This window comes from Panthera uncia, chromosome E1, assembly GCF_023721935.1.
Source record: "Panthera uncia isolate 11264 chromosome E1, Puncia_PCG_1.0, whole genome shotgun sequence".
Taxonomy (NCBI): Eukaryota; Metazoa; Chordata; class Mammalia; order Carnivora; family Felidae; genus Panthera; species Panthera uncia.
The window spans coordinates 16,312,764-16,340,362 of NC_064814.1; the positions used below are offsets into that span (position 1 = coordinate 16,312,764).

At 36.1% G+C, this 27,599-nt stretch overlaps 1 protein-coding gene, 1 non-coding gene and 1 pseudogene across 7 annotated transcripts in view; 1 reads left to right on the forward strand and 2 right to left on the reverse strand.

Moving 5' to 3' along the window:
* Positions 1-27,599, forward strand: part of TANC2 (tetratricopeptide repeat, ankyrin repeat and coiled-coil containing 2) — a 362,078-nt gene that overhangs the window by 171,272 nt on the left and 163,207 nt on the right. For 3 of the 6 annotated variants that reach the window (XM_049636313.1, XM_049636314.1, XM_049636316.1), the window contains exon 5: positions 19,817-19,927. The exons of the other annotated variants lie outside the window; for them this stretch is intronic. In XM_049636313.1, coding sequence (XP_049492270.1) covers positions 19,817-19,927 — 111 coding nt within the window. The remainder of the gene's footprint in view (positions 1-19,816; positions 19,928-27,599) is intronic. 6 annotated transcript variants of the gene reach the window in all.
* On the reverse strand, positions 7,044-7,154 carry LOC125927793 (U6 spliceosomal RNA). Its single transcript, XR_007459468.1, has one exon. It is a non-coding gene; the product is annotated as a U6 spliceosomal RNA (small nuclear RNA).
* Positions 12,243-19,163, reverse strand: LOC125927607 (60S acidic ribosomal protein P1-like; annotated as a pseudogene).

Genomic DNA, 27,599 nt, shown 5'->3' on the forward strand with positions numbered 1-27,599 from the left:
TTGGTTTTTCTTTGTGAACAATCCCTTCTCCACCCCATGAAAAAAGGGAAGGGAAGGATTAAACATTTATCTCTTACCAAATACCACATCGTCATTACTTTTTCAGAGAAAATTTCTCATTTTGTTTTTTTCTGTTTGCATCAGTTGTGTGGATTTGTGTGTGGATTGGTTTTCACCACAGGACTGATCCAAATATCCAGTATTAATGGATGTTCAAGTCAAGTGTAAGCAACTTATTTTCAAGACGTTTTCTGTGACATTATTCCACAGCTTTCAAATTTTGAAGGAACTTTGGAGATCATCTAGTTTAGAGTACGGTCTGTGGATTGGCACCAAGAGCATCACCTGGAGATATTTTGGAAGTGCAGATTCTTGGGCCCCCCACCAAACTACTGTATCAGAAACTTGAGGATGGAGTCCACCAATCTGCACTTCAACAAGCCCTCTAAGTGACTCTGATGCATGCTACAGTCTGACATTGACTTATCTAGACAACCCAGCTTCTTGGGAAGGTATTTTTCACCAGCTCGTTTCAAATAGAATTACACACTACTTGCTTTTGATATCAATTGGAAGGGGAACCGCAGGCAGTAGGTACCTTTGTGTTCTATCTAGAACAAAATGGCTATACTACGTAGATTAAGCTGCCTGGCTATTCTCTCTGTAGTTGAACAGACTGGGTATAAAGTTTAGAGGGCAAACAAAGTACGCTTTGGCCAGAGTTTGGCTGTAAAATGGATTTGCCTTGTAGGGAAGGACTGCAAAGTTCTTAATTACTTGAGCCTGCTTTACTTTAGAATTGGTAGGGAGTAACTGGACTTCCCATAAGAAAAGAAACAAAGAGACGTATCACTATTACCATAGGGGAAAGCAGAGACTTAGGTGACATTACCACCAGCATTTGACTCCATTAAGCCTCTTAAAGCTGAAAGTTTGGCACTTCTTTCTCAGTGAACAGGGCGACCTGTTATCGCTGTAGCTGATTTTATTCTTTCTTGTGTCAAAGAAAGGAAGGGAACCAAACATTAGAAGCTTAAAAAGGTTGATGACTGTTGGTCAAAAGTGACACCTTTTTTTTCTATCTTTTTCATTCTCTTTGTACCCTATGTATTATTTTCAGTTATCCTGAGATTAATATAATTTTTAAATGGACACTTACTCGACTTTAGTACACCTCATAATACAGATTGTGCTATGAAAATGTTACTATAACTTGCTCATTAAAAATTCTATTACTTATTTGAGAATAAGATAAAAGTGACTTCCTGGTAATGTTTATTATTAATAGCTATACTGCACTGACCATTTATGACAATAGCAAACTTTTTCTCAATGTAGATAATTTAGGCTTTGTTGGCTAACAGGTAAAATCAAGAATATTATGTAGGTATTTATATAACCACTTAAAATAACTTCTTGAAAAATTTAAAAGCCTTCTTAATTCATGGATCATAAAAAGTTAGATGGCCAGATTTGGCCCACAAGCCATATGACTTATGATATAGAGAGGATCCTTAGATATTCACCCTTCAAATTTTGAGATGGTATAAGTCAATGATTGTATCATATATTAATTATGCATTTCCACATAATACGGTTAACATAATAAACTTGATTAATAAATTCTTTTTCTCCAGAACACTTAAAAAATATAAACATTAGTCCCTCTTTAAATTACCAAACATACCAAATTGCAGAGTTTAATTTTGTGATATTTTACATTAATGGGAAATCAGGAAAATTGGTTCTTGGAGGCTCTTCAAGATAACTTTTGAATACTGTGAAAGTATTATAGAAAGATTTGTAAATTTACATCAATTCATAAATAATAAGTTCTTAAGAAATTGCTAGTGAGAGAAGAGGGGGAAAAAAAGAAAATACATGATAATATGAAGAGAAACTGGCTGTGTTTTATGAATATGTAGAAAAGTCAGCAGTTTGGAATCATGGAGTATTCAGGATTTCAGAACCTAAGTTACAATATCTTATTGCCCAGGAGGAGAGAGGTTTGGTGGACTCTTCTTTGTAGTATTTTGGAAAAATAACCCAGCATGAACCATTTACTTCAGCCAAATAGTATAGGGGCAAAATATGCATAAACAGGTGGCTAGGGCTAGACCTAACAATAAGTCATGAAAGGAAGTCTAGTTACTTGAGAAGAATGTGCTTTTAGAAGATCTGTCTGCCCATTCTTTCTTCTAGGTGATCTAATACATGCCCATGACTTGGAAATATCTTACGCTGATGTGAAGAACTCAGAACTCTCTTTTATGAGCTCCCAGTATTAACCAGTAAATCCAGCTGTCTTGTTGACAACTCCGCATAGATCAGGTTAAGGACTAGGTTTTGAGGAAGAGAAAAAGCCAGTTTTGATGCCTATCATAATGTCTTACATGTTAAAGCCGTCTGGGTGGCTCAGTAGTTAAGCATCCACCTCTTGATTTCAGCTCAGGTCATGATATCATGGTCCTGAGATTGAGCCCTGAGTTGGGTTCCATGCTGGGCGTGGAGCCTGCTTGAGGTTTTCTCTCTCCCTGTGCCTCTGCCCCTCCCCTGCTTTCGTGGGCATGCTCACACTCTCTTTCTTTCTCTCTTTATCTCAATCTCTCTCTCTCTCTGTAAAAAAAAGTAAAAATAAAGTTAGCCAAGGGCCGACTGAGTGGCTCCGTTATTTGAGCGTCCAACTCTTGATTTTGGCTCAGGTTATGATCTCGTGGTTCATGGGATTGAGCCCCCTTTGGGCTCTGCACTGACAGTGTGGAGCCTGCTTGGGATTCTCTTTGTCCCTCTCTGCCCCTCCCCTGTTCTCTCTTTCAAAATAAATATGTAAACTTTAAAAACTTAAAAAAAAATAGTTACCCAATAAATACTTAATGACTTAAAATTTTTCTAATGGGAGAAGCATTTGCTCTCTAATAGGTTTGTGTGTGTGTGTTTTAATGAAAAGTCAAAGTGTACAGAAAGGCTTAAAATGAAAAGCTATAGTCCCTAGCCTCACCCTTTCTCATTGCTAATTCCACTCCTCTAGGGGACAGTCACTTAAACACTTTTGGCTATTTCTTTTGGTAGTTAACACCATGTCTTTAGATTAGCATGCTTCTGCTGACATTTATTGATTAGTTTTAAAACATCTAATGAAACAGTAACTTTATTTGCACTGCTTCCGCCTTTCCTCCCAACATAACTATGTCTCTGTTTTTTATTTTATTGATTATAGCCATAAATGGTTTATTGTTCACTTCTGTATTTCTTTTTTTTAATGTATGTTGGGAGACAGCACAAGTGGGGGAGGAGCAGAGAGAGAGGGAGACAGAGGATCCGAAGTGGGTTCTGTGCTGATAGCAGTGAGCCTGATGCGGGGCTCAAACTCATGAACGTGAGATTATGACCTGAGTCAAAGTTGGATGCTCAACCGACTGAGCCACCCAGCCATCCCTATTTCTATATGTCGTGTTCCATTAGGTATAAGGCACTACTTGATTTCCACTTTGTAAGAATATGTTAACACCCCTGCCCTACCTATCTTGCTTATCTCGGGCTGCTTTCAAGATTTTCTCTTTTTCTTTGGTTTTTAGCAGTTTGAGTACGATGAGCCTAATTTGTTTCTGTTCTATTTATCCTGAACTCCTCGATTATGAAACTTTCTGTCCTTTACAGATATGAGATATTTAGCCAATATTTCTTGAAAAATTTTATCTGCCTCGTTTCTCTTCTTCTGAGACTCTAATTACATATATGTTAAACCTTTGGATATCACCTCACAGGTCCGGAGGTGTTTTTTGTTTGTTTTGTTTTTGTTTTTATTTTATTTTAAATATTTTTTAATTTTTATTTTTGAGAGATAGAGAAATAGAATGTGAGCAGGAGAGGGGCAGAGAGAGAGGAAAACACAGAATCTGAAGCAGGCTCCAGGCTCTGCGCTGTAGGCACAGAGCCCAATGTGAGGCTCAAACTCACAAACTGCGAGATCATGACCTGAGCCAAAGTCAGTTGCTTAACCTACTGAGCCACCCACGTGCCCCAGTTTTGGTTTTTGTGTTTAATCCTTGTTCTCTGTGGTCTTCAGATTGGGTAATTTTCATTCATTTATCTTCAAATTCACTGACTCTTCTGTCATTTTAAACTTTTGTTTAAAAGTTGTGTGTGTGTGTTTGTGTGTTTGTTTAAACTTTTTGTTTAAAAGTTGTGTGTGTGTGTGTGTGTGTGTCTGTGTGTCTGTGTGTATACATACATATATGTACATACTATTTACTGTCATTTAAATTGTCATATTTAAACATTTAAATACTGTTAGACCTATTCCGTGACTTTTAATTTTAGCTATTATGTTATTCAGTTCTAGAATTTGCATTTGGTTCTTTTTTACAGTTTCTGTAAAATCAGAGATTTTCTTGCCTTTTTTTAATTAAGATTATATATTCCTTTACTTCTCTGAAAATCATTATAATAGCTGCTTTAAGTTTCTTATCTGCTGATTACAGTATCTACAGTATTGCAGGGTTGGTCTCCATCTTTTCACTTGATAATGGGTCCTATTTTCCGGGTTCTTCATGTGATGAGTAATTCTGTGTCCTAAACATTTCATTTAGTAGATATTCTGGATTTTGTCATATTCCTTCAAAGAGCATCACTAATTTTTTTTCTTTTAGCAAGCAATTAACTTGGTTTGATTTAATGGAAAACTCTATCTTTTGGGCATCAGTTGAGTTCAGTTCAATTGTTTTATACTTAGCCAGTCTGTCCCATACAATGCATGGTTCAGCAATTAGCCAGAGGTTTGAGCAGAGTTTACACACAGAATTTTGGCTGCCTCCTTACAGCGCACACTCTCTCTCTTTCTCTCTCTCTTTTTTCTGGAAATCCTCTTCCCCTAACTTTTCAGTGACTGCTATTCCTACAAGCTCTGTCTTTTGATACTTTAGAGTAGAAAAACTGTTGGTTTTCTATTGGAGTTTTATTGACCCCATGCAGTGCTGTGGTCTGTTTTTAACCCAGAAGCTAAAAAATAAAAATAAAAATAATTTTTTAAAGAGAAACTCATCCAAATCTGTTTTTTGTTTGTTTTTGTGTTGTGTTTTTGTTTGTTTTGTTTTTTGTTTTTTGCAATTGTTAGCTCTCTTCCAGACTGTATTATGTTTAATCTCCAGGGCCTTGAGATAGTTGCTTTTTGTCCGTTGTCCAGAATTTAAAGTCACTCTGTGAGAGGGCCCATCTAGCAGAAGCTTACTTGGGTATACAGAAGCAGAACCTCCCTGGTAGGATTTTGAGATTTTTGTCTTCCACAATATTGAAAGTTTCCCAAGTTATTTGTTTCTAATCATAGAAATATTATCCATTGGGGAGCTGACATTTAGCTTTAGGACGAAATTCTATAAAAACTGACTTTAGTGTTCTTTTCCTTACACTTGTTCTTCCATGCCTATATGTTATTCTGCTTTCTCTTTTCTACACATCCAGTGAGGTACATTATTAACATGACAGAAATTGTATGGAAAATGGATAGACTCTTAAGCAACACTGCTTCTGCCTCCATCTAACTGCCAGCCTTTTTTTTTTTTTCAAATCTTAAAGAACGTAATGTGGTGAATAGAACAATATGTTTTATTAGTTTAAAAACCAGGAGTGGGAGGAGACTTATAAAACCCCTAAGAAAAGAAAGACCTCTAAGCTAAGTCGGTGTCTACTTTTGCATATTTATAGATAACCTTCTGATGTGCAACCAAAAAGTAATGCAAACAGTTTATTTCTTTTTGTATTAAGGGAAGTCAGAATAAAAATTTCTGCTTTGATCTCTAACTCAGTGACTTGCCTGGTGGTGTGATAGTTCTGTCCTCCAGTTAACCCATGATCTACTTTCCATCAGACTAAGCAACTCATCTTTCCATACAGCTTCTTGTGTATGACCAGATGACTAATCAGCATGTTTTCAGCCATTATTGAAAACTGGTGCAAAATGGAAAACATCATTATATGTCATTCTCAAAACACTGTTCTCAGATGGTTATTCTTTTTTTAATGTTTATTTATTTATTTTGAGAGAGAGAGAAAGCGAGCAGGGGAGGAGCAGAGAGAGAAAGACTCTTAAGCAGGCTCCACGCTGCCAGTGCAGAGCCCGACATGGACTCAAACTCACAAACCGTGAGATCATGATCTGAGCTGAAACCAAAGAATCCATTGCCCAACTGAATGAGCCACCCTGGCATCTCTGAGATGACTATTCTATAGTCCTTGTCTTCAAGGAGCTTAGAATCTGGTAGACAAAAATAATAGAGGATAACAGAATTTAAACTTGAAATTTAAACCAGAATCTTGGACCCAATGTCATACAACATACTTTTAATTCAGTTTGTAAAACATTCAGAAACTAACCACTAGGTTTCTCATACTATAAGCACTTCTTCAACTTACTGTACCTTTCAACATCATACATACAAGAGGAACTGTACTAGTACTCTTGGGATAATACATATTCCACTAAAGAGAGTAACTTCATCTGTTAAATAAGAGCTATCCTTTTGGGTGCAGGGAGATAAGGAGGCAGAACTGAGGCAAGAAACATGAGTAGATTACTTCTTGAAGTTTGATGTCATAAATCACTGCCTCTAGATGCCGAACATTCTGGTCAGCATCTTGAAATTCACTTTGTCCATCTCCATGTTCCTCCATTGCCTATCACATCATCACCATCATCATCATATACTAATAACCACATCATCATCTAGTAGTGAGCACATTCTGTGAGCAAGGCACTATGCTCATTGTGTTACAAAGATGAGTTCATTTAAATCTTTACAATATCCTTGAGAGTTAAGTGGCATATTATCATTATGATTGCACAGACCACTTAGTTTAGAGATGTTCAAAGGTCTGTTGTGTGCATTGTGGTTGATCCATGAGTCTAAGATCCATATTTTAGTTTCATCTCCAGGGATAGCTCAGTCTATGTCCTTGAGTCGCACATTATGCTTCAGCTGCCTATTTCTAAAGGATAATAAATATTAATATCTTCCATTTTAGCCTTATATACACATTACTCTTTTATTTTTTTTATGTAATGTTTCGCAAATTTGCGTATCATCCTTGCACAGGGGCCACATCCTAATCTTCTCTGTATGGTTCCAAGTTTTTAATATATGTGCTGGCAAAGCGAGCACTACACATTACTCTTTAAATGTAATCCTCAGGGCACCTGGGAGGCTCAGTCGGTTAAGCATCTGACTCCTGATTTCAGCTCAGGTCATGACTTCACGAAACCATGAGATTGAGCCCTGCGTGGGGCTCTGCATTTACCTAGCAGAGCCTGCTTGGGATTCTCTCTCTCTCTGCCCCTCCCCCACTCATATTCACTCTCTTTCTCTCTCAAAATACATGAATTAAAAAAATAAATATAAATGTAATCCTCATAACAACTCCTAAGAGATTGTGGCCCACACTTTAAAGATGCAGAATCTGGGGCCCCTGGGTGACTCAGTCAGTTAAGCATCCGACTCTTGATCTCTCAGCTCAAGTCTTCACCTCGGGATCATGAGTTCAAGCCCTGCATTGGGCTCTGCACTGGATATGAAGCCTATTTTAAAATAAATAAAATTAAAATTAAAATTAAAAAAAAAAAAGATGCAGAATCCAAGCTTGGAAAAGTTGAATAATTTGTTCAAGACCACATAATATAGGTAGTGTGATGCGAGTCTCACTTGAAAGACCTCTTTTAATCACTGTGTTCTTTTCTTTATGCTACTATTTCTTTCCCCCTACTTTCTCATAGACATAGGTAAAAAGATATGAATTATAGATGTAATATTTCTGTCTCAAAAGATACTAAAGAAAAAATATTTTTTCCTCTAATTTACAAGAGATAAGGTCATATCTACGAATTTTTAGAATATTTACATCTAACCTCATACCTTATAGTCCTACCACATGTCTGCTCTGTTATTGCATAAATTGCATATATAAATATGTATATTTTTAGTTACCTTTTACATTTTTTAGGAGAGGAGAGTCATTTAACAAGGGAAAAACTGTGGCTAACATTCAGATTCATGTTAGTGATGCTGCTGTTCTCAGGCATCATACTTTCTCTGTTCATGTAAAATGTTGCTCAGTGAGTTCACTTGCCACTCTTAGGATCTAAGTATCCTTTCAAAGGCCATATTTTATTTTATTTTCTTAAAATTAATTATTTATTTACTTATTTTAAGAGAGACAGAGCATGAACTGGGGAGGGGCAGAAAGAGAGGGAGAATCCCAAGCAGATTTTTTGCCACCAGTGTAGAGCCCAACGCTGGGCTTGATTGAACCCACGAAACTGTGAGATCATTACCTGAACCAAAATCAAGTTGTGGATGCTTAAGGGACTGAGCTACCCAGGCGCCCCTTGAAGGCCATATTTTAAAAAGAGAAGTCAGGGGCTCCTGGGCAGTTCAGTGGGTTAAACGTCTGACTTTGGCTTGGGTCATGAACTCGCGGCTGGTGGGTTTAAGCCCCATATCAGGCTCTGTGCTGACAGCTCAGAGCCTGGAGCCTGCTTTGGATCCTGTGTCTCTGTCTCTCTCTGCCCCCTCCCCTGCTCATGCTCTGCCTCTCTCTCTCTCTCTCTCTCTGTCAAAAATAAATAAACACTAAAAAAAAGAAGTCATTAGTCATTTTTAGCTGTTTTTTGTTAGCATTAATATTTTATATAAAATAAAGTAATCGGAAAGGCCATAATGCTTTGAAACTTGAACAGAAGTAGGATTCTGATAATTTTTGGCTGCATTATTTTTGCTTCTTGTATTTTCCAATTTTCCTATGATAAAACATGTTTGTGTAATATTTTAAATTTAAATATAGTTATATTCCATAACTACTTTAAAATTCAGAGGTTGTGGGGCACTTGGCAGGCTTAGTTAGTAGAGCATGCAGCTCTTAATCTCGGGGTTGTGAGTTCGAGCCTCATGTTGGGTACAGAGATTACTTACATAAATAAACTTTAAAAAAATTCAGAAGTTTGCCTGACAAATGTATAGAATTGCTTGTATCAGTAAACCAGTAATCACGCATAAGCCAGCATAGCAAAATTTTGAAATTTGGAACTCCTTTTTATATTATCAAAAACCTAGTGCTTCTTCAGATTTATAGAAATGAAATCTGGTATCCCTGATATTTGAGTATTGTGTTGGCATATTTATTTATTTATTTTTAAATGTTTATTTATTTTTGAGAGAAAGAGAGACAGAATGCAAGCTGGGGAGGGGCAGAGACAGAAGGAGACACAGAATCTGAAGCAGGCTCCAGGCCCTGAGTTGTCAGCACAGAGCTCGACACAGGGCTCGAACTCACAGACTGTGAGATCGTGACCTGAGCCGAAGTCGGACACTCAACCAGCTGAGCCACCTAGGTGCCCCTGTGTTAGCATATTTAAAAGGCTTTTCTGAACTCAAATTATTGATTTGTATATGCAAAATACAATATTACTAAATATTAAAATAGGTAATTGACATCCATATTGCCTTATTTTATCACATATACCTTGAGTTTGCCATTCACTGAAATAGATAATGTTTACACCATGAGTTGTAAGGTACAGTAATTTGCCTTTTTCTAATCATGTGTATGGGTAAACGAAGACTTAAATCCCAATTTCTTCTTGAAATGAGAATTTCTATTTAATTTATTCAAAATTGGTTGAAGTATGTCTTATAGTAATGTCCTAAAAGTTGTTGTGATCATTTTTGGAGTAACCATTTCTTTGGAGCACCATGTTGTCTCCATATTTATTGCTTGTATGGTCTGTCTGTATATCAATGTGTCTAGTATATCCTTTTGTGTAGCACAACATAGTTGCATAAAAATAGAAATTACATGGGAGGTTCAGACGTACTCTTGAGTTACCTTGGATACAGCTTAGAATCACCTATTTTCTTAGGTCTTCAGCATTAAATGGATGAAGGACACATATCGTGTACCTCCAAAGTATATGGATAAACATAACTAGTTAAGTCATTTAACAAATAATAGTATTTGCTCTGTGCCCTGCACTACTCTAAGCATTACTAAGACCGCAGCCATACATGAGACAAAGGTTCTGCCTTTTGTTAGCCACATTGTGAATGATAAACATCTGGAAAATGCAAATTAAAACAGCATGAGATACTTCTTCTTCCCACTATGATGGTGTAACCAGTCCTGGACTTGCCCTCCCACTAGAAAAAGCTGTTTTCAGACACTGGACAGTTGACAGTATGATAATGTGATCCCTGAAAGGAAGGTGGAGGGGACTAGGTGAACCCTGGCTTTTATCCTAAATGGGATAACTCAAACAGAGAATGATAGTCTTACTGACCTGAGGAAACAGATCAGAAATTTGGGGAAGCCAAGGCAACTGAAATTTACAGAGTACTGAAGAATAGGAAGCTAGCAGGAAGGGAACTACAAAATTCTGCAGAGGGGTCCTTTTGAATTGTTAACTTAATACTGAGTTGCACATAGGTGGGGTGAAGTTCCATGAGGCTGGAGAAAGAATAAATACCAGGGAGCTATAAACTGAATAATTCCTAGAGTTCCCACAGGAATGGGAGATTCTTGTTAAAAACCTGGAGCGTTCAGTAGAGATCCAAGAAGGTACACACTTTGATAGTAAGGCGAAGCTAGCAGTAGAGTAAAAAGCTACTCCAGACCTCCCTAAACAAAGCTTTAAGAAAAAGGCTTAAAAGGATCAGACTGATCTACCAGTGACTTAAATGCCTTGGTTCAGAAAGCAGCTGCGTAGCCTTCCTGACATTGACTTCCTCTGTTAATGCATCCTTCAAATATCCCTGAATGTGGAAGAGCTTGTACACAGCCTAAGTGTCTTCTAGTGTTTCCCTTTTAACACAACTATATTCTTAACATATTTTGTTGAATATTTTTTATGGAAAATAAACCAGTCATTAAAGCTAGAAATTAAATGATTATAGTGTGATTATAATGATGATGATTTATATGTTTGTTTTATGAAAGTCTGAGTCTTTCAGGTGATTTATAGTGTGATTAACATTTATAATATCCATGAGTGCTTTTTAAAACTCACTTTTAAAATCATTTGTTTTATTAAAACTCTTATTTGTAATGCTTGCCTTTGCTTTGATTTTCTACTGTATACTGTTCATTTAGCAAATAATTATTAACCAGCTACCATATACAGACAGTATTCTAGGCACTATAATCTAAAGCATTATATTTGAATGAAAAAAAATATATAGATTTAGGCTAACTTTTGGTGACATATGTTCAGCTTATTTAAAAGAAAGAAGGCTAAATTTACACAGAATTTGCTGCTTTGTTCATTAGTTCTGTATCTTTCATGAATTTCCAAGCTATGATGTAGAATATAGCAAAGAATAATATGTTTTCACCAAAATTTATTCCCTTTCCTCCGCACACAAGTAAACTATATAGCCCAGCCTTTTGTGCAGGTAGGTGTGTTATGTGACTGAATTTTGAACAATAAGAATATAAATAATGTATACAAATTCCAGCTGGCTATAAAACCTTCACATATGCAATTCTTCCCCCCTTTGACCTCTGACCTCTGGTTTTTAGCTTGATGTGGAGAACCCACAAGAAAACTTGAGGCTTATCTTAGGATAAGGAGCTTCCTACTGAACACCCATATTGAGTGAGAACTCTATCGTGTTGTATTAAGCCACTGAGATTTTAGTTCTTGGCCTACCCTGTATAAGGAGGAAACATGATTGTACTGTGACTGTGTGGTGTATGTATGGGAGAGGACGGTTTTTACAAATACGTGAGTTGAGAGACTTGGGTCTTTCTCAACCAGTGTGTTGTGTACACCAGTTCGTTAAGACGAAAACACTGCTCTCTTCCTTTTGGTTCTGTTGCTGGCTCTTGTTCTTGAACCATTGGAAGGGCTGCTTTAATCTATATACTCTTAGATCCTATCTCGATCTCCCTATCAATCTGTATCCTTTCTTCCATCTCCCTGAAATAAAATACTTCCTCCCCTTCTCCATCTTTTCCACCTTTCCTTTTCTCTTTTCTAAATAATCAGGGGCAAATGTTGTTCAAGGTTTTCTTTCTGCACCATGTTTGATGAAGAGCATGATGAGACACCCTTCACATACTTGGAAGTGTGGCACACAATTTAGAAACTATGCCTGTTAGAACCCACTAAGCACCCATCACATGTAAGCACGACCTCTTGATTTACTGTCAGTTTAACAGAGTAATAAAGCTTTTCTGTATTGACATACCACACTTGTTTAAGGATACCACAATACCCTGCGTAGGTTCTTTGGAGGTTGTGTACTATGTATAACTGATGCGCTCTGTGCCTTTTTCCCCACCTTCTTTTTTTTTTTTTTTTTTTTTTTTGAGTTTAGCTTTTTTTTGAATATGTTACAAAGGAGGGATTAGTCAAAAAGACCAAAGCGCACGTCATCATCAGACTCCTCAGATTCTTCTTTCTTCACTTTCACTTTTCATCTTCTCAGCTAGGGCAGCCGTGGTGGAGGGGACAGGACCTCCTGCTGGTGCAGATGAGGCTCCCAGTGTTGATGTTGACCAGGGAGTTTGTAAAAAAGCCTGGCCAGAAAGGTTCAACCTTTACACCAGCTGTTTTAATGAGGGCCTTGATCTTACTACCATCCCTGACCTTCACCTCATCGTCATGCAGGATGAGGGCCAAGTAGATGCAGGTGAGCTCCCAAGGCAGAGGCCATGGTGCAAGCAAATGATGGGCGGATGCTGTCAGGCATGGTGCTAGTTGCTAGTTGAAGTGAGGTCCTAACTTCACCTTGGCCTTAGCTTCCTCAAAGGATTGAGCACCTTAGTGGCAGCTGAGGAAGGCCTTTTTCCCACTTTTGACTTCTGACCATGCCATCAGTGGCTGTTACAAGTATATAGAACTGGATTGGCCCTCCTGAAAAGATGGCAAAAAAAAAAAAAAAAATGTTAAGAGGAGACTTCTCTGATTATCTAATCAAATAACTAGATCACCCAAATGACCATAAATCTATTCATATGAGAAGTCTTTTTTTTAGCTTATTTTCACCATTTATAACGGTTATCTCCTGAGTCTCTTATTATCTTTAATGCCTAACCAATATCTCAATTATGACTGAAGTAGCTTGTGCTTATTACCTAAAAATACTTCATCAGCTCTATTCCTTCATATTGGATACCAATTTAAATGCAACTGCATTTATAGTGTGATTATATACCACCTCCATCTCAACACAGAATGGAAGGAAAATAGAGACTTAAATTAGTTACCCAGTTGAGATGCAGTTTAGTACAGTGCATGTTTCTCAAGTTTCATTCATTGGCATAGTGTCTTCATGATTTTTGCCATACTTACAACCAGACTTTTTTGCCTAATATTTTTGAACTCCATGCTTTTATTTAGATAAATTTACTTTAAAAGAAACTATATATTATTAGTCAAACTGGAAAGTCAGTATCACATGCTGTAACTATAATATTAACCAGAACATTAATTCTAGCTAAACACTTTACCTACAAATGGCACTGATACGGAAATCTTTTCCCTCCTTCTTAAAAAGAGGAATTAGCTGGGGCACATGGGTGGCTCAGTCAATTAACCATCTGACTCTTGATTTGAGCTCACGTCTTGATCTCAGAGGCATGAGTTCAAGCCCTATGCTGGGCTCTATGCTGGCTGTGGTGCCTACTTAAAAAAAAAGAGAAAAAACGAAGAAAAAAACCCCAAAACAAGGAGGATTAGCTAGTATTAGTGTATTAAAATTTTCTTCTGGACCTATTTAGAAGGATGGAAACATAATTGAAAAAGAAATAACATTATCACCATTTCATTAGTCAGAATAAGCTAGACAGTGCTGTCATAACATCACCCTTAAAAATCTCAGTATTTAACACAATGAAGGTCTATTTCTAGTTTACCCAGCAAGCCTGGGCAACTCTCCAGGACAGCTGTTCTTTATATAGTGACCCAGCAATTCAAGCTGCTTCAATCTTGTATCTGTACCATCTCAACAGAAGACTTCTCTGATTTTTATGTCAGAGGAGGAGACAGACTATATCATGCAGGGCCTATGTCACCTGTGTTCTCATTTCATAAGCCAGAACCAGTCACATAGTCCTAAACTTCACAGGAGCTGGCAATTGCAGTCACCTCTTTGCCTAGAAAAGAATAGAAACTAGGATGTTGGTAGGCACTAGGACAGCCCACCATACTGTGTAATTCACTACTATTTACTGCCAATTTTATAGATCATTTAAAATAATCTCCCGCTAAAATGAGTTCCATACCTTGAAGAACAATATTGTTAATGAAACTATAAAATTCTAATTCAAAAGACCTGGATATGGTTTTGTAATCTACCACTTAAATACTGTGATCTTGAGTAAGAGATCTTGTGGTTTCTATTTTCCCATCTACAACAGAGTTAATGTTTTCCTCATAGAAAAATCATGAAATTTGAGTGAGTTTAGGTAAAAATGTGAATAAAAGTATAAAATAAACTGTTATGTAAATTTTAGCATCCTAAAATTTGGCATCCTCTTTTCTTCAAGGTGTTGCTTGTATCATTTAAGCACAATCATGAACAGTAATTAATTAAACCCAGCATTGAGTGGGGGTTAAGGAGGAGGAAATAAAGAGTGTCACAAATAGTATCTCTCCTTCTTCTCTCCCTGCCCCAGGCTTCCACTTCAGGAAATTCATGGTACCTAAAGGTTTATTTTCTAATGTTTAGGAGCTAAAATGTTACAAACATTCATATAAGATTCTGCCTGTGAAAGCTTTGTTAAAAACTGTTTAAAATACAGTTTTCCCTTTCCAGATCAAATTTCCACTGTTTTTCTCTAACTTCCTTAATAGTTCTACAGTTCAAACATTTTACTCCTGTGTTTTCCTCTAAGAGTTTTAGAATTTTAATTCTTACATTTAGGTATTTGATCCATTTTGAGTTAATTTTTTAATAGGGGGTAGATATGGATCCAACTTAATCCTTTTGCATGTAAATATCCAGTTTCTCAAAACCATTTATTGAAAAGACTATCCTTTCCCCATAAAATGGTCTTGGTATCTTTGTAAAATCATTTGACCACGAGGTTTATTTCTGTGTTTATGGCACAGTACCACACATTTTGATGATAGTACGCTTTATAGTAAATTTTGAAATAATGAGGTATAAGACCTCCAACTTTGTTCTTTTTAAGATTGGGTTGGCTATTCAGGTTTCCTGGAGATTCTATATGAATTTTAGTATGAATTTTTCTATTTCTGCAAAAAATGTCATTGGGACTTTTATTAGGATTGCATTGAATCTATAGATCACTTTGAGAAGTATTGCCATTTTGACAGTACTAGTCTTTGAATCCATGAACAAGAAATGTCTTTCCCTTTATGTGTGGCTTTAATTTCAGCAACAGTTTGTAGTTTTTCAGTGTACAAGTCTTCAGCTTCCTTGATTAAGTTTATTCCTAAGTATTCTTTTTGTTGCTATTTTAAATTGTTTTCTTAATTTCATTCTGGGATTGCTCATCGTTAGTATATTTTTATGTATTGACCTTGCAATTTTGCTCAGTTTGTTTTATTCTCAGTTTTATTGTAGAATCTTCATCTTCATTTAAGGAATGTCATCTGCAAACAGAGATAATTTTACTTATTCCTCTCTGACTTGATGCCTTGTATTTCTTTTTCTCCCTTATAGCTATAATCTTTTTGCTGTGCTCTCACATTTGACAATTAATTTGTCTTAGATTAATTTTACTGAATATGCTTTTTATTGTAAAACCAACTTTGTGGAAACAGTTTCTTGGTACTTTATGTTTGTTCTCATCTTAAATGTATCCTTCAGTTCTCATTTTCCTGATCCTGGCTTTGATTTGGTCTCCCTGCAGACCTATCTCCCATAACTATTTGAGTCTCGTGCCAGTTCCTTCCTAAAAATTCCCTTCTGCTTTGAAAACTTCATCGAAGACAAATACTTTAGTAGTTATTCAGTTACTTAAAATCCTTATTTTAATGCCTTTATACCTGCTTAGATTAGGTGTGCTGCAACATTGTCTACAACATTCCAGTTTACAGAGGCACCAACAGAGGCAGATTTTTCTCTTTCACCATTAACACACCTTTGTGATATATCTGATTGTGTTTATTGCCCACCCCTTTGTCTCCTCCCCAAGGGATCTTGGGAGAATTAGTATAGAAAATACTGCTCTCCCTCTCCAAAATAGGCCCCACATGATGGATACTTATAACTTGGGACTCTTTAAAAAATAAACAAAACATAACACAACAGTTATACTGCTAAAATAGTGACTGGAAAAAAAAATACAAAACCTTAACTTGTACCATATACATTAATACTCCTAGAGATGAGGCCTTGATTTATATCTTATTACAGCTTTTTTCTTAGGAAAGCCCCTTTACTGATCTGCTATGATGAGGTATTTATAGATACTTTTCTTTAATCCAATATTCACAAACTTTAGCGTGTATCAGAATCATTGGAGGGCTAGCTAAACACAGAGTGCTGGGCCCCAACTTGCGCAGTTTCTGATTCAGCTGATCTGAGGTGGGGTCCGATCATTTCCATTTTTAACAAATTCCCAAATAATGCTCTGCTGCCGGTCAGCACATTTTGAGAACCAGTGATATAAATCATACTATGTAATTTTCTTTTTTTTTACACACGTACTTCTCATTGTCTAACCTAAGCCTTTTTGGTTTGGGTAGTCTGCCACCTTCTAAGTTATAACATGTTTTCTTCAATATTATTTCCTTCTCAATTAAAAAAAAAAAAGTTGGTGATATCACTGTTGTTGTCATTCCCCTATGACACCTTAGAGGTCTTTGTTTTAACCCCCCTCCCAATACACACGCAATTCAGACTTTCCAAATCATGCTGAATGTGTGATGGTGGTGATGATGACAACAGCAAAAACAGTAATAAAAATAGCTAGCATTTACAGAGGATTTATTATGTGCTCACATTGTTCTGAGCATTTTATTTAATTAAAAATTTTTTTTTTCTCTGCGCTCTCTGCAGAGCCCAGCTTGGGGCTCAAACTCACGAACCATGTGATCATGACCTGAGCCGAAATCAGGAGTCAAATACTTAACTGACTGAGCCACCAAAGTGCCCCATGAGCATTTATTTTAATTAATTAGTATACTCCTTACAATTCCCCCATGGTACATGTAGGTAATGTTATTAAGTCCAAATAACTGATAGGAAACTTAGAGAAACATTCTCAGCTAGGAAAAAGTAGAAGAGATGGAATCTAACTTAAGCTTTCTGGTTTTAGGGCCCAGACCTTAATTCCTATGCTACCCAACCCCTCACTACTATACTACCATGTTCTGTCACAGTAAAATACCTGGTTTGGTTTTAGAATCCTCCTACCCATCTCATTTCAGCCACTTTTTTGAAAACTATCTGGTAAACCCTTTGGACACAGAATTTGTGTACCCAGCTGAATTCATCTTATATGTCATTTTTTTATGATGAAATATATTAAAATTCTAGGCTTCTGAGCAAAATATTGTGTCCAGTCTTCCAACCTGACCTTTTATGTTCTCCACTGAGTACTATTAAGACTATGGACAATGTGTCATACCTATATTGTACCTCCTGTGTTTGATTAACTTACAGATAGCACTAGGTTTTTTATAATTTGGATGAGAGCAACATTATAATCTACCTTAAAAAATCATGTAAAGTCATTATTACACATGTATAGTATCCCATGGATGACAATAGGTATGTAGGTAGGAAAGAAGAATCAAATGCCGTCTATGAGCTGTAAAGATAACCTCAGTTGGAATTCCTGAGAAGGGAAAATCGAGATGTCACCCTGGCATTGAGCTTCACAGATCTCTAGGATCCTGCTTTAATCCCCTGACTCCACCTCATAATTCTTATACATTCCTCATACCCCCCCTTATACATTGCTCCTGCCATCCTTCAGTTTCTTCCTTACATATCTACCTTAAGTTGCTAATTTCTGTCTGTCTACTATTTTAATTATAAAAAATGTTATTAAGATTTTTAGATATATAGTATCCCTTGAGCAGGGACCAATGCTGTCTTTGTCAGAACTCAGCAGGTAAAATAGTATTCTGCTGCTATGATAAAATAAAATAATAAAATTCTAGTAAAGGACTTAATAGCTTTTAGAATTAAATTATAGTAATTTCTTCTATACAAATCAATACTGGATAAATAAAATGTTTCATTATTTTTGAATTGGTTGGTGAGATTATAATGAAAGAGACTCTAGTGGCTATTAGTAGCCTGCAGATCTGCATATATAAATCACTTGAGATCTTCATTTGTGATAGTGACTGTTAAAAATAGGCTCAATTATTACAGTTTTAGCAGAGGTGAGAGCTCTGCTATTCTAAAGCTTGCTTTTGGCAGAGAACCATACTGTTAGCACCCTTAGCTCTTGTTGCTATGGAGACAGTAACAAGATTTACTTTGTTTTTTAACATACACTTAAAATATACATACATATCTTAAGATTTAAAATGTGATTTAGTTGCCTGTAGGTTTTGAGTATTGGCACATTTCAAAAGTACTTTCTGTATTTTATTAATACTTCATTATTTTTATCCTCCAGAGAAAATAGAGAAGAATTCTGGCCAGTATAATGACAAAGTTTTATATTACTTTTTACAGGGTCTCTTAGGAATAACTTAGAATCCTCTGTGGATCAGTAATGGATGAGGATTTTGAAGAACATGCAGAAACTTTTGAAAAAAGTAATGTGATCTTAAGCACTCACATGTCTTGGACACCTATAGTTATGACATAAATAAAACACATACAACTCAATTTCAGATTCAACTGATACTTTTGAGCCAGTGTTATGCTAAGCACTTTCGCCCTGTTGTACTTTATTTAATGGAACTCAGTTTGAGAGTACCAAACTAATCTTCATAATTTTAACTTTTAATGTATTAAAGTGATTATTTAAATGTATATCACTAGTGTTCCTTAACTCTTCCCCCAAAAATCAATAAATAGAGTTTATACAAGCCTTTAATAAGTAAAACTTTCAATTTGTGAAGTATACTTTTTATTTCATTCTTTATAAGAATGAATGGATTCCATGGCATAGAATATTACTAATCCAGGGGAAGACCTTGTGATTCTATCTGTAACTAAATCACATTACTTTACCTGTAGCATCCGGTGTCAGACTGGCATGGCCTAGATAATACCTCAGTCCACTAGCAGTTTTGACTTTTTACCTTAAAAGCTGAGCAGTCAGGTGATTGATTTCCTTTTAAGCCAAGTAGATTAATCCTAGTTATGGTATTTATCACAACTGTTATAGTAGTTATTTCTGAATAAAGAAAACCTTTGATTACAATTATTATAAACAAATTTTAAAACTTAGCCCTATACTTTCCTCAGTTAATACTTGTATTTAATGGCAAAGGAAAATAAAAAGCTCTTTGCTTTATAGAGAGAAAGTAGCTAAAGGTAATAGATAGTTACAACTTAGGCTCACGGTTTTGAATATTAGATTTTAGCTCTTCCAGTTTGCAGTGACTTCTTAACAAGACCCATCTCCTCTATGAAGAATGCAGTTAATTTTTTTTTCTGGCACAAAAAACTAGGGTAACCTGATCTGAGTCTGACAGAGTGTGTCGTTCATTTAAGTGCTTCCATCTGTTGCCTGCTGTTCCCCTTACTCATGACCCCTCTGTGTTTCTCTCTTTCCCTTCTCTTTCCCTGTTTCTCTTTTCTTTTTCTTTCTTCCTTACTTTCTGTTTTCTTTTCTCTCTCTTTCTCCTTTTTCCCTGTCCCTCTCTCTCTGTCTCTTTTTTTGTCCTTAGCCCCTCTGAGGAAGGCAAAGTTTGTTGAGAGCCCACGAATTCCAGAATCCGAGCTTGGCTCACCAACCCTCGCTTCAGCTCAGAAACTGGACGTGGATGCATACTGTCCTGGTAAGCACGCATGCGAAGTGTCTCCTTTGACAGAGGGAGGTTCGGAGCAGGCCCGTCCAGCAGGGCAGTGTTTAGCATGTATATTATTCATAAAAACGTATCCGTAACCCCTTTTGCAACTGATCGCATATTTTCCATATTAGAACATAGTTTTTACTGAATATCCTTTTTGAATATTGATAGAATAATGAGTTAAGTGTGGAAAACCATTTCAAGGATAATTTTCAAAGGAATTAAAATAATTTTGGTAGGTAGTTTTCAGGGTGATTTTTGTGATTTGAGATACTTGAAGAAATACTGCTTTGGCCATGTGCAAACAAGAATATTAAAGATATGAATAAAAAGGTTCATTTAACACTAGTCCTTTATCTATGACCCACTTTTTCTAATCCCTATTGGATTTCTGGACAATTACAAAAAATAGTTGTGATGTTGGAAACATTAAACTTAAATTAGAAAAGAAACCTTATAGGTTCCCAATTTGGACTCCTGGACATTCACTTTTAGAAATACCTCTTCTCATGAATGGCCTGTGGGCTGTGAGCACGTGTGGAAGTTCACTAAAACCCTTCTCTTGTGGGAGCCAGGCTGAGACAGAGTCATTATCAATGCCTAGATTCTTACAAACCAAGATGAGTTGCCTGGCAACATCCTTTACACTCACTCTACAGTGAGTCTATAGAGATGTGTCAGAAATGTTCAAAGATCTAGTTGAGGATACAGACCAGAGCTTTAGTAGAGAGCCTTAGAAGACTTGGTTTTAGGTCTTTTGTTTATTCCTGCTCATTAAAATTGATGCTAAACCACAGAGAATGAAACCACTACATATTTACAGCATTAGGGGTCAGCAGAATAAAATAATTTTTAGTTCTAGGGAATGTGTCAATAGCTCTAATCTGAAATGTCTGGATAATAGAGCTCTGAAGTCAGATGAGACATGTTTCCAAAAAAAAAAAAAAAAAAAAAAAAAAGACGAGGTGAAAACCTGGGCCAAACTTAATCAGAGAAATTGATTGTATGAATCAGTTTTCAATATTGAAACACCTTGGGGATTTTACTTTGAGGCTGCAGAATCCTGGGCTTCATCCACTGTTGTAGAGGACTGTTTTTAAAACAAGCACGGTTATATATTAAGAACCAGCTTTTCTGTTTCTAAAAGGAACAGAATAGCTCTTTAAATGGCACGGTAGCACATTGTGAAAAGAATCTTTTTCATGTTTTGAGGTACTGTCACACTGTCTGGGCAGTGGAATAGTGTGCTTTGCATTTCTTCATGCAAATTTTAGTGCAAGAAACTAAATAAATGTACTAATTCCCTATCCCTGCCTTGAGTTTTGGCAGAGAAACCGTCAGAGGCCTTTTCTTTTCCAGATTTGCAAGTCAGAATGTCAGGGAGACTAATCTTTCACTTCCTGATTGCCTATCTGACATCTTTAATCTAATGTAGCTATTATCGGCAGAAGGCAAGGTAGTTGCTGTTTGTGGCAATGCCAGTGCTGAATCACTATGAAAAATCTTATCCACGTTATTATTTATGTATGTTTCCCACAAATATGAATCTTTGCTGAATTGGAATTGAACCAAACTAAACCTCAGTTTAGATTTTCAGAAAGCCGGGAAGAAGCTAACACATGTGCCAAAGTGTTAAATGCCATGCTCCTCGTTCTCTCCATTTCTTATCTGAAAGGTTTAAAGCACAGAAACTTCTTACTCTTTTACTCTTTTATAATAAAGTTATTAAACTCTCTGAAAATAAGTTTCTACTGAGATAAGATTAGTGACCTGGGCGTTGAAGCTATTACCTTCTTCATGTACCAATACTTCACAATAACCAGATGAGTCCAGTATACTCACAAAGCAAACAAACAATCCATTCTTCTTTAATTTCTCTTACGTAGGATATGTTAACAGAACAGAGATATTTTATTGTACACTTATATTTGTATCATGCAGTTAAATCTGTTGTTCTTCTTGTCCATCTGCTTTATTCATGATCACATACAAATTTAGGAAAACAGTGTATCTCACAGACACAACAGTCATAAACCAGAGGTTCTCCAGCAGTGGTTTTCTGATTTTAGCATGCTTTTGAATTACCAGGAAGGCTTGTTTAAATGCAAATTTCTGGGCCCACCCTCAGAATTTCTGATTCAGTAACCCTGGGTTGGGTTGAGGATTTGCTTGGCTCAAGAATTCCCAGGTGCTGCTGAAGCTGCTGATGCAACTTGCACGCTTGGAGGGGCAGCTGGTCACAGGACTGCTGCGGGCTGTTTACAAGCAGTCCAGTGAATAGTGCTGGAAGTCTGTAGGGTTCCCTCTGCTGTTGACCTCTGAGGCATTATTCAGGATGTTGTTTCTGTATTATCTAAACTCCAGCCTTTTGATGCCTGCATTTTAGGTTGGAAGAATAAAGCTTTTGTGTCTAAAAAGGGATATGTCTCTTGGTTTGTCCTTTTGTGCCCGTGTACTTACACATAGTTTTTAACGTTGATTCCACAAAGGAAATTGTGGATCAAACCAGAACTAGATATTCGGTCTGTAAAGTCCAGGGAAAGCTACACTGGGACATAGCTGTCAATCCAGAATATTTGTTTAATAAATTAAGGAATTCAGTCTACATCTCATTAGATTCTAAAATACCTAACTTAAGTTTTACTGTTCCTCAAAATCAGATTTGTTGTATGCAGAAAATGTGAGAAAAACACAAGTAAACAGTATGTTTTGGTTCTTTACTTGAAACCATGGACATGATTGATGGTGTTACATAACTGACCTACCAGAGTGTAGCGGATGGTAAGTGAACTGTGCTTGGTAATCGTCTTACAGTGCGGAAACTAAGACCTAGAGAATTTAAGTGATTTGTATAGGGTCAGAAGCAGAATTTATTGTTGAACTCTTCAAGTGGACACAATGTGGCCCAGAAATTGATTGCCCATAATTCTATTACTGTTTAAATTCCATAGATACCCCTTAACTATCCTTCAATTAAAAAGCAGAAAATTCAGTTTTTAACTATGAAGCTGAGCTGTAGTCTGTTTTTAGGGTAACCAACTTATATCAGTGATTTTAATAAAAACAATTCCCAAGGTAAAAGAACAGATTCATCCTACACTCTAACTTTCCTGCTTATGGCACTGTTCATTAGCTGTGTGGTTTTAGAAAAGACTCTTAACCTTTTCTGACCTTCAGTTTCCTCATCTGTAAAAATGGGAGTAATAATCTTAAATCAGATTAATAAATATAAAACACTTAGCAGAAAGCTTCGTTCATAGTAAAATGCTCATAAATGCTAACTAATTTTTTTTATTATTATAGTGATAATCCTGATGTATACCACAGGATGTTAAAGTGTTTTCTGAACAATCAGGGGGAAAAGATGTAAAGATTTAGGATCATCTTTAGTTAAATATATGTGTTTCAGTTCTGACTTCTCCCCTGCTAGTCATATGATCCTGAACATGTCATATAATGTCTTGGTGCCTCAGTTTCTTGTCACAGTAACATTGTATATACCATGATGTTTTTCTGTAACTTAACAAATATGTATTTGTATAGATACTTGAATATATACATTCATAGGGAAAACATGGGTTGCCCAAAGAGCAAGGGAATCAAGATTTGGTTGGAAAGTCAGGAGAGAGTGGGATTGGTGAGATAATGCTCGTGTTAGCAGTGGGTATATCTGGGTGGTGGGATTGTTTTAAGTTTTGTTCTTGGGCAGCGTATGTTAGGAATGAGAGCTCAAGTTCTAGAATTAGATCTGGTTTAATTTCTGACTCTGTTACCTTCTAGCAGTAACTCCGTGTAACCTTCATAACCTTGAATTCTTTGTCTATAAACTTGTGATAAAAATAGGCCTTTTTATGCTAGGTCTATCTCTTAGGGTTGTTAATTTTAAGTAAAATTAGTATATATGCCAAATGCTTGGTTCAGGCAAAATAAATAAGAGCACCTTCCCTATTTTTCTTATCCATTAATATCATTACACTTCGTTCACTTTCTAAAATTTCTGCAAAACAAATTTGTATTGAAATTTTTTGGTAATCAGATGTCACTAAAGGATGGTGATACTCTTCATTTATACCTTCATTTCTTAAGTTTTCATATTGTACATTATAATAATGCGTCATTTCAACCATAGACCCTTGACACACATGGCAGAACAAGTCAACAGTTTTACAGGACTTTTGACTACACGTGCAGAGTTAAGGGCCAAAGTACAGACTAGTGTTCTGAAAACAGGCAGGATTTTATCCACACTGAATATTCTCAGAGACATTTGAGATTAATCTTTTTATAAGAGATCCTTTTCAATCTCTTTTAAAATGGCACTGTCCTTCAAAGGACAGTGTTATTTAAGGCGACAATAAAATTAGGATGTATTTGAAACTCAAGAATGGAAGAGCGTTTTATGGTAGTTATTTGGCACATATTCATATTACATGTTTTTTAATGTGTAAAGGATTTTTCCTTTGGATTTCTTAGCAGCAGTGTACATTCTGTCGCACAAGTACAAGCCACTATAGATAAATGTTTTCTATAAAGTGAATAATTCCTTGAACCTTGATGACTTGTTTTATCTTCTTTCCCTTTTTTTCTGAAAACTTATCAAATCTTAGTTAGGCATGCTACATTTGTTTTGCTTTGAATTTTATACTTAAGATTGCATATTAAAACCTTCTAATAGGGTTTTTCATTGGCATATAGAGACCAGAAGCTTTTGTCTTGTAATTCACATCTTCTGTTATGTTTTGTTTATATTCCCTTTGTCTACTCTGTTGTAAATACAATAAGTATAAATCAGGGTTTTTAATCTGAATTAAATTGGTGAGCTTTAGGGGGGTCTCTAAACTCCTTATTATACACAATACTATTCTATAACGTACATATGTACTTCTTTCTATAACAGACTCCCAACGTAGTCTGTGACACATGTTACCCATGTTAAAAAAAAAAAAAAAAAGGAAAAAAGAATTACTGTTTAAAGGTTGAAATGAAACAGAGGCTGTTAATGGCACAACTATTAGAACCGAAAAAAAAAAAAAAGAAAAGAAAAGAAAAAGCTAAAATCTGGACAGTGGACAGACTTGTAAATGGACTGAAGGGAATAACTGAAACACAGCACTGCCCAAATCACAATGTGAAAGTCAGTACAGAAAGTAGAGCTCAGAAGCAGAGAGAGAAACTGAACACATTACAGTGTATTTTAAGTACGAGAGACAATGCCTGATTACTGGTTATGAAAATAAGCATGCCAAAGAACTAGAATATGAATATGAAAAGCTTTTCTTCCCCACACTTCCTTATCCAGTAGTAAGTTCTAACATGTTAGAAAGTTATTTCAATGGACAGATGCTTTGTTGAATAAAGTGTTTCACTTTGATCGCTTTTAGGTGTTTTCCTGACTTACATTTTATCATTGTTTAAAAGAAGAGTAGTCTCATCCCACTAACTTTTAAATTAACTTTTCTCAAGGTGTTTTGCATCACAGATTCTAAAGACTTAGCCTATAAATGTGGTGCTTAGATCCATAAGTTAGATATCCAAAAGGACAGTTTTCCTATTAACTGAAAACTAGTTCAACTTACGGTTTTGAGGCAGTAAAATGCACTGGTTTAGAGTAAAATGCACTAGTGTAAGACTACAGACCCTAGAGCCAGAGCAGCTGTGTTCACATATTAACTCTGTCACTTACTGTTTGTGTGAAGTTGAGCAAATTACTCACCCATAAGTATAGTTAATTTCCTTATCTGTAAAATGGAGATTATAATATTACATACACCATAGGAATGCTGCAAAGATGTATAGATTAAAATATGTGAAATAATCAAAACAATTATGCATGTGGTCCATAGTGCTATATAAATCTTAGCTACAATTATTATAATTTTTTGGAACCTTTAATGACTTTTTATCTAAGAATGCTGTGGGTAAGGCTATCAGCCTTTTTAGAGTACTTTGCAAAGAGGATAAAATTACAGCTATACCCTGTACTCATTGGTTGTTTTTACAAGCAATCTATTGTATATGCATAGATGCTAAGTTGTATGGGTTTTGGGTTTTGGTGTTTTTTAATGGAGGCAGTTTTTCACTGTGGTAAATAGCCAGGCCCTGGGATCAGACAAGCTTGGATTCAGTTCTAGCTGTGCCACATATTAGCTGTGTAACTTTTATTACTTAATCTTCCTAATCTTCTGGTTCCTCATTTGTAAAATGAAGATAGTAATATTGCCTACTCCATAGGGTGTTTGTGATTAAATAAGATAATATACATAATTTACTTAGCTCAGCTTCTGGAACATCAGTTGTTAGGACTAATAACTTCTCTGTCACATGTATATAGTATTATAAACTTACTTCTGAAAATAAAGTTGGTTTTTATGTTTTATTTTCCTAAGCTGCGTATAAGTTCCTGCAGCCCAATGTCCATGTGTTTTTCCTTATCTAGAAGCGGTGCGTTACAATATTTGTGCTTATGAGACTTATGGGAAGTGTTGGTTAAAGTCTATTTATTTTCATTAAGAACCCTTGAGAATAGATCCTTGTATTAGTTATCTATTGCTGTATAACAAATTACCATAAAACTTAGTAGCTTAAAAGAACAGCATTTACCATCTCACAGTTTCCATGGGTCAGGAATCTAGCTTCTCTGTGGCTCAGGGTCACTCACAAGCTGCAGTCAAGTTGACAGCCTGAGTTATAATCATCTCAAGGCTCAACAGAGGAAGGATCCTCTTTTGAGTTTATATATATGATTATTGGAAGGATTCGGTTTCCTGTGGGCTGTTGAACTGAGGGTCTCAGTTCCTCACTGACTTTTAGCAGAAGGTCGCCTTCAGTTCCTTTCCATGTGGATTCTCCATAGGACACCTTACAACATGGCAGCTTGCTTCATGAGAGCAAGCAAGCAAAAGGCAGAGTAAGTGCAAGCAAAATGAAAGGGACGAGCTTTTAGAGTATGATCTCAAAAGTGATGGAGCTTCTGGCTGGCTCACTTGGAAAAGCATGTGACTTTTGATTTCTGGGTCGTGAGCTCAAGCCCCACATGGATGTAGAGATTACTTAAATAAATAAAACTTTTAAAAAAGTGACATCCTATCACTTTTTGCCATATTCTGTTTGCTAGAAGCAAGTCACTAGGTCCAATCTATACTTAAGGGAGTAAGTTGGAATTTTGAGGAAAGCTGTTCAAATCAAGCAACAAATTTTTCTTGTTTTTTTCCCCCTACATATTTTATATGTGCCATTCCATGGTCTGGAAGCATAAATCTTTCTCAGCCTCGCATTCCAATAGAAAAATTCCATATATTCCTGGTATCCTACCCTTTTAATATTCAGAAACTCTCTGCTGTCCTTCTTATAACTGTCTATAGGTCTTTCCCTTGCTTTATCTATACAGATTATTTACTGATTATAAATTACTAATCTGCACTAAGCAATTTATAACCAATGCTCTTATATCTTTAAGTTTACTGTAATGGATTTTGACTTTTATAGAAAAGTGTATTCAATGAAAGTAATTTATGCCACTTTCATGAGGTTTGGGCTTAGAAAATCTGTCTCGTAGTGCCATATTAAGATTTTGATGCTGGGGCACCTAGGTCATGTGCTGACTTCAGCTCAGGTCATTATCTCACGGTTCATGAGTTCAAGCCCCACACTGGGCTCTGTG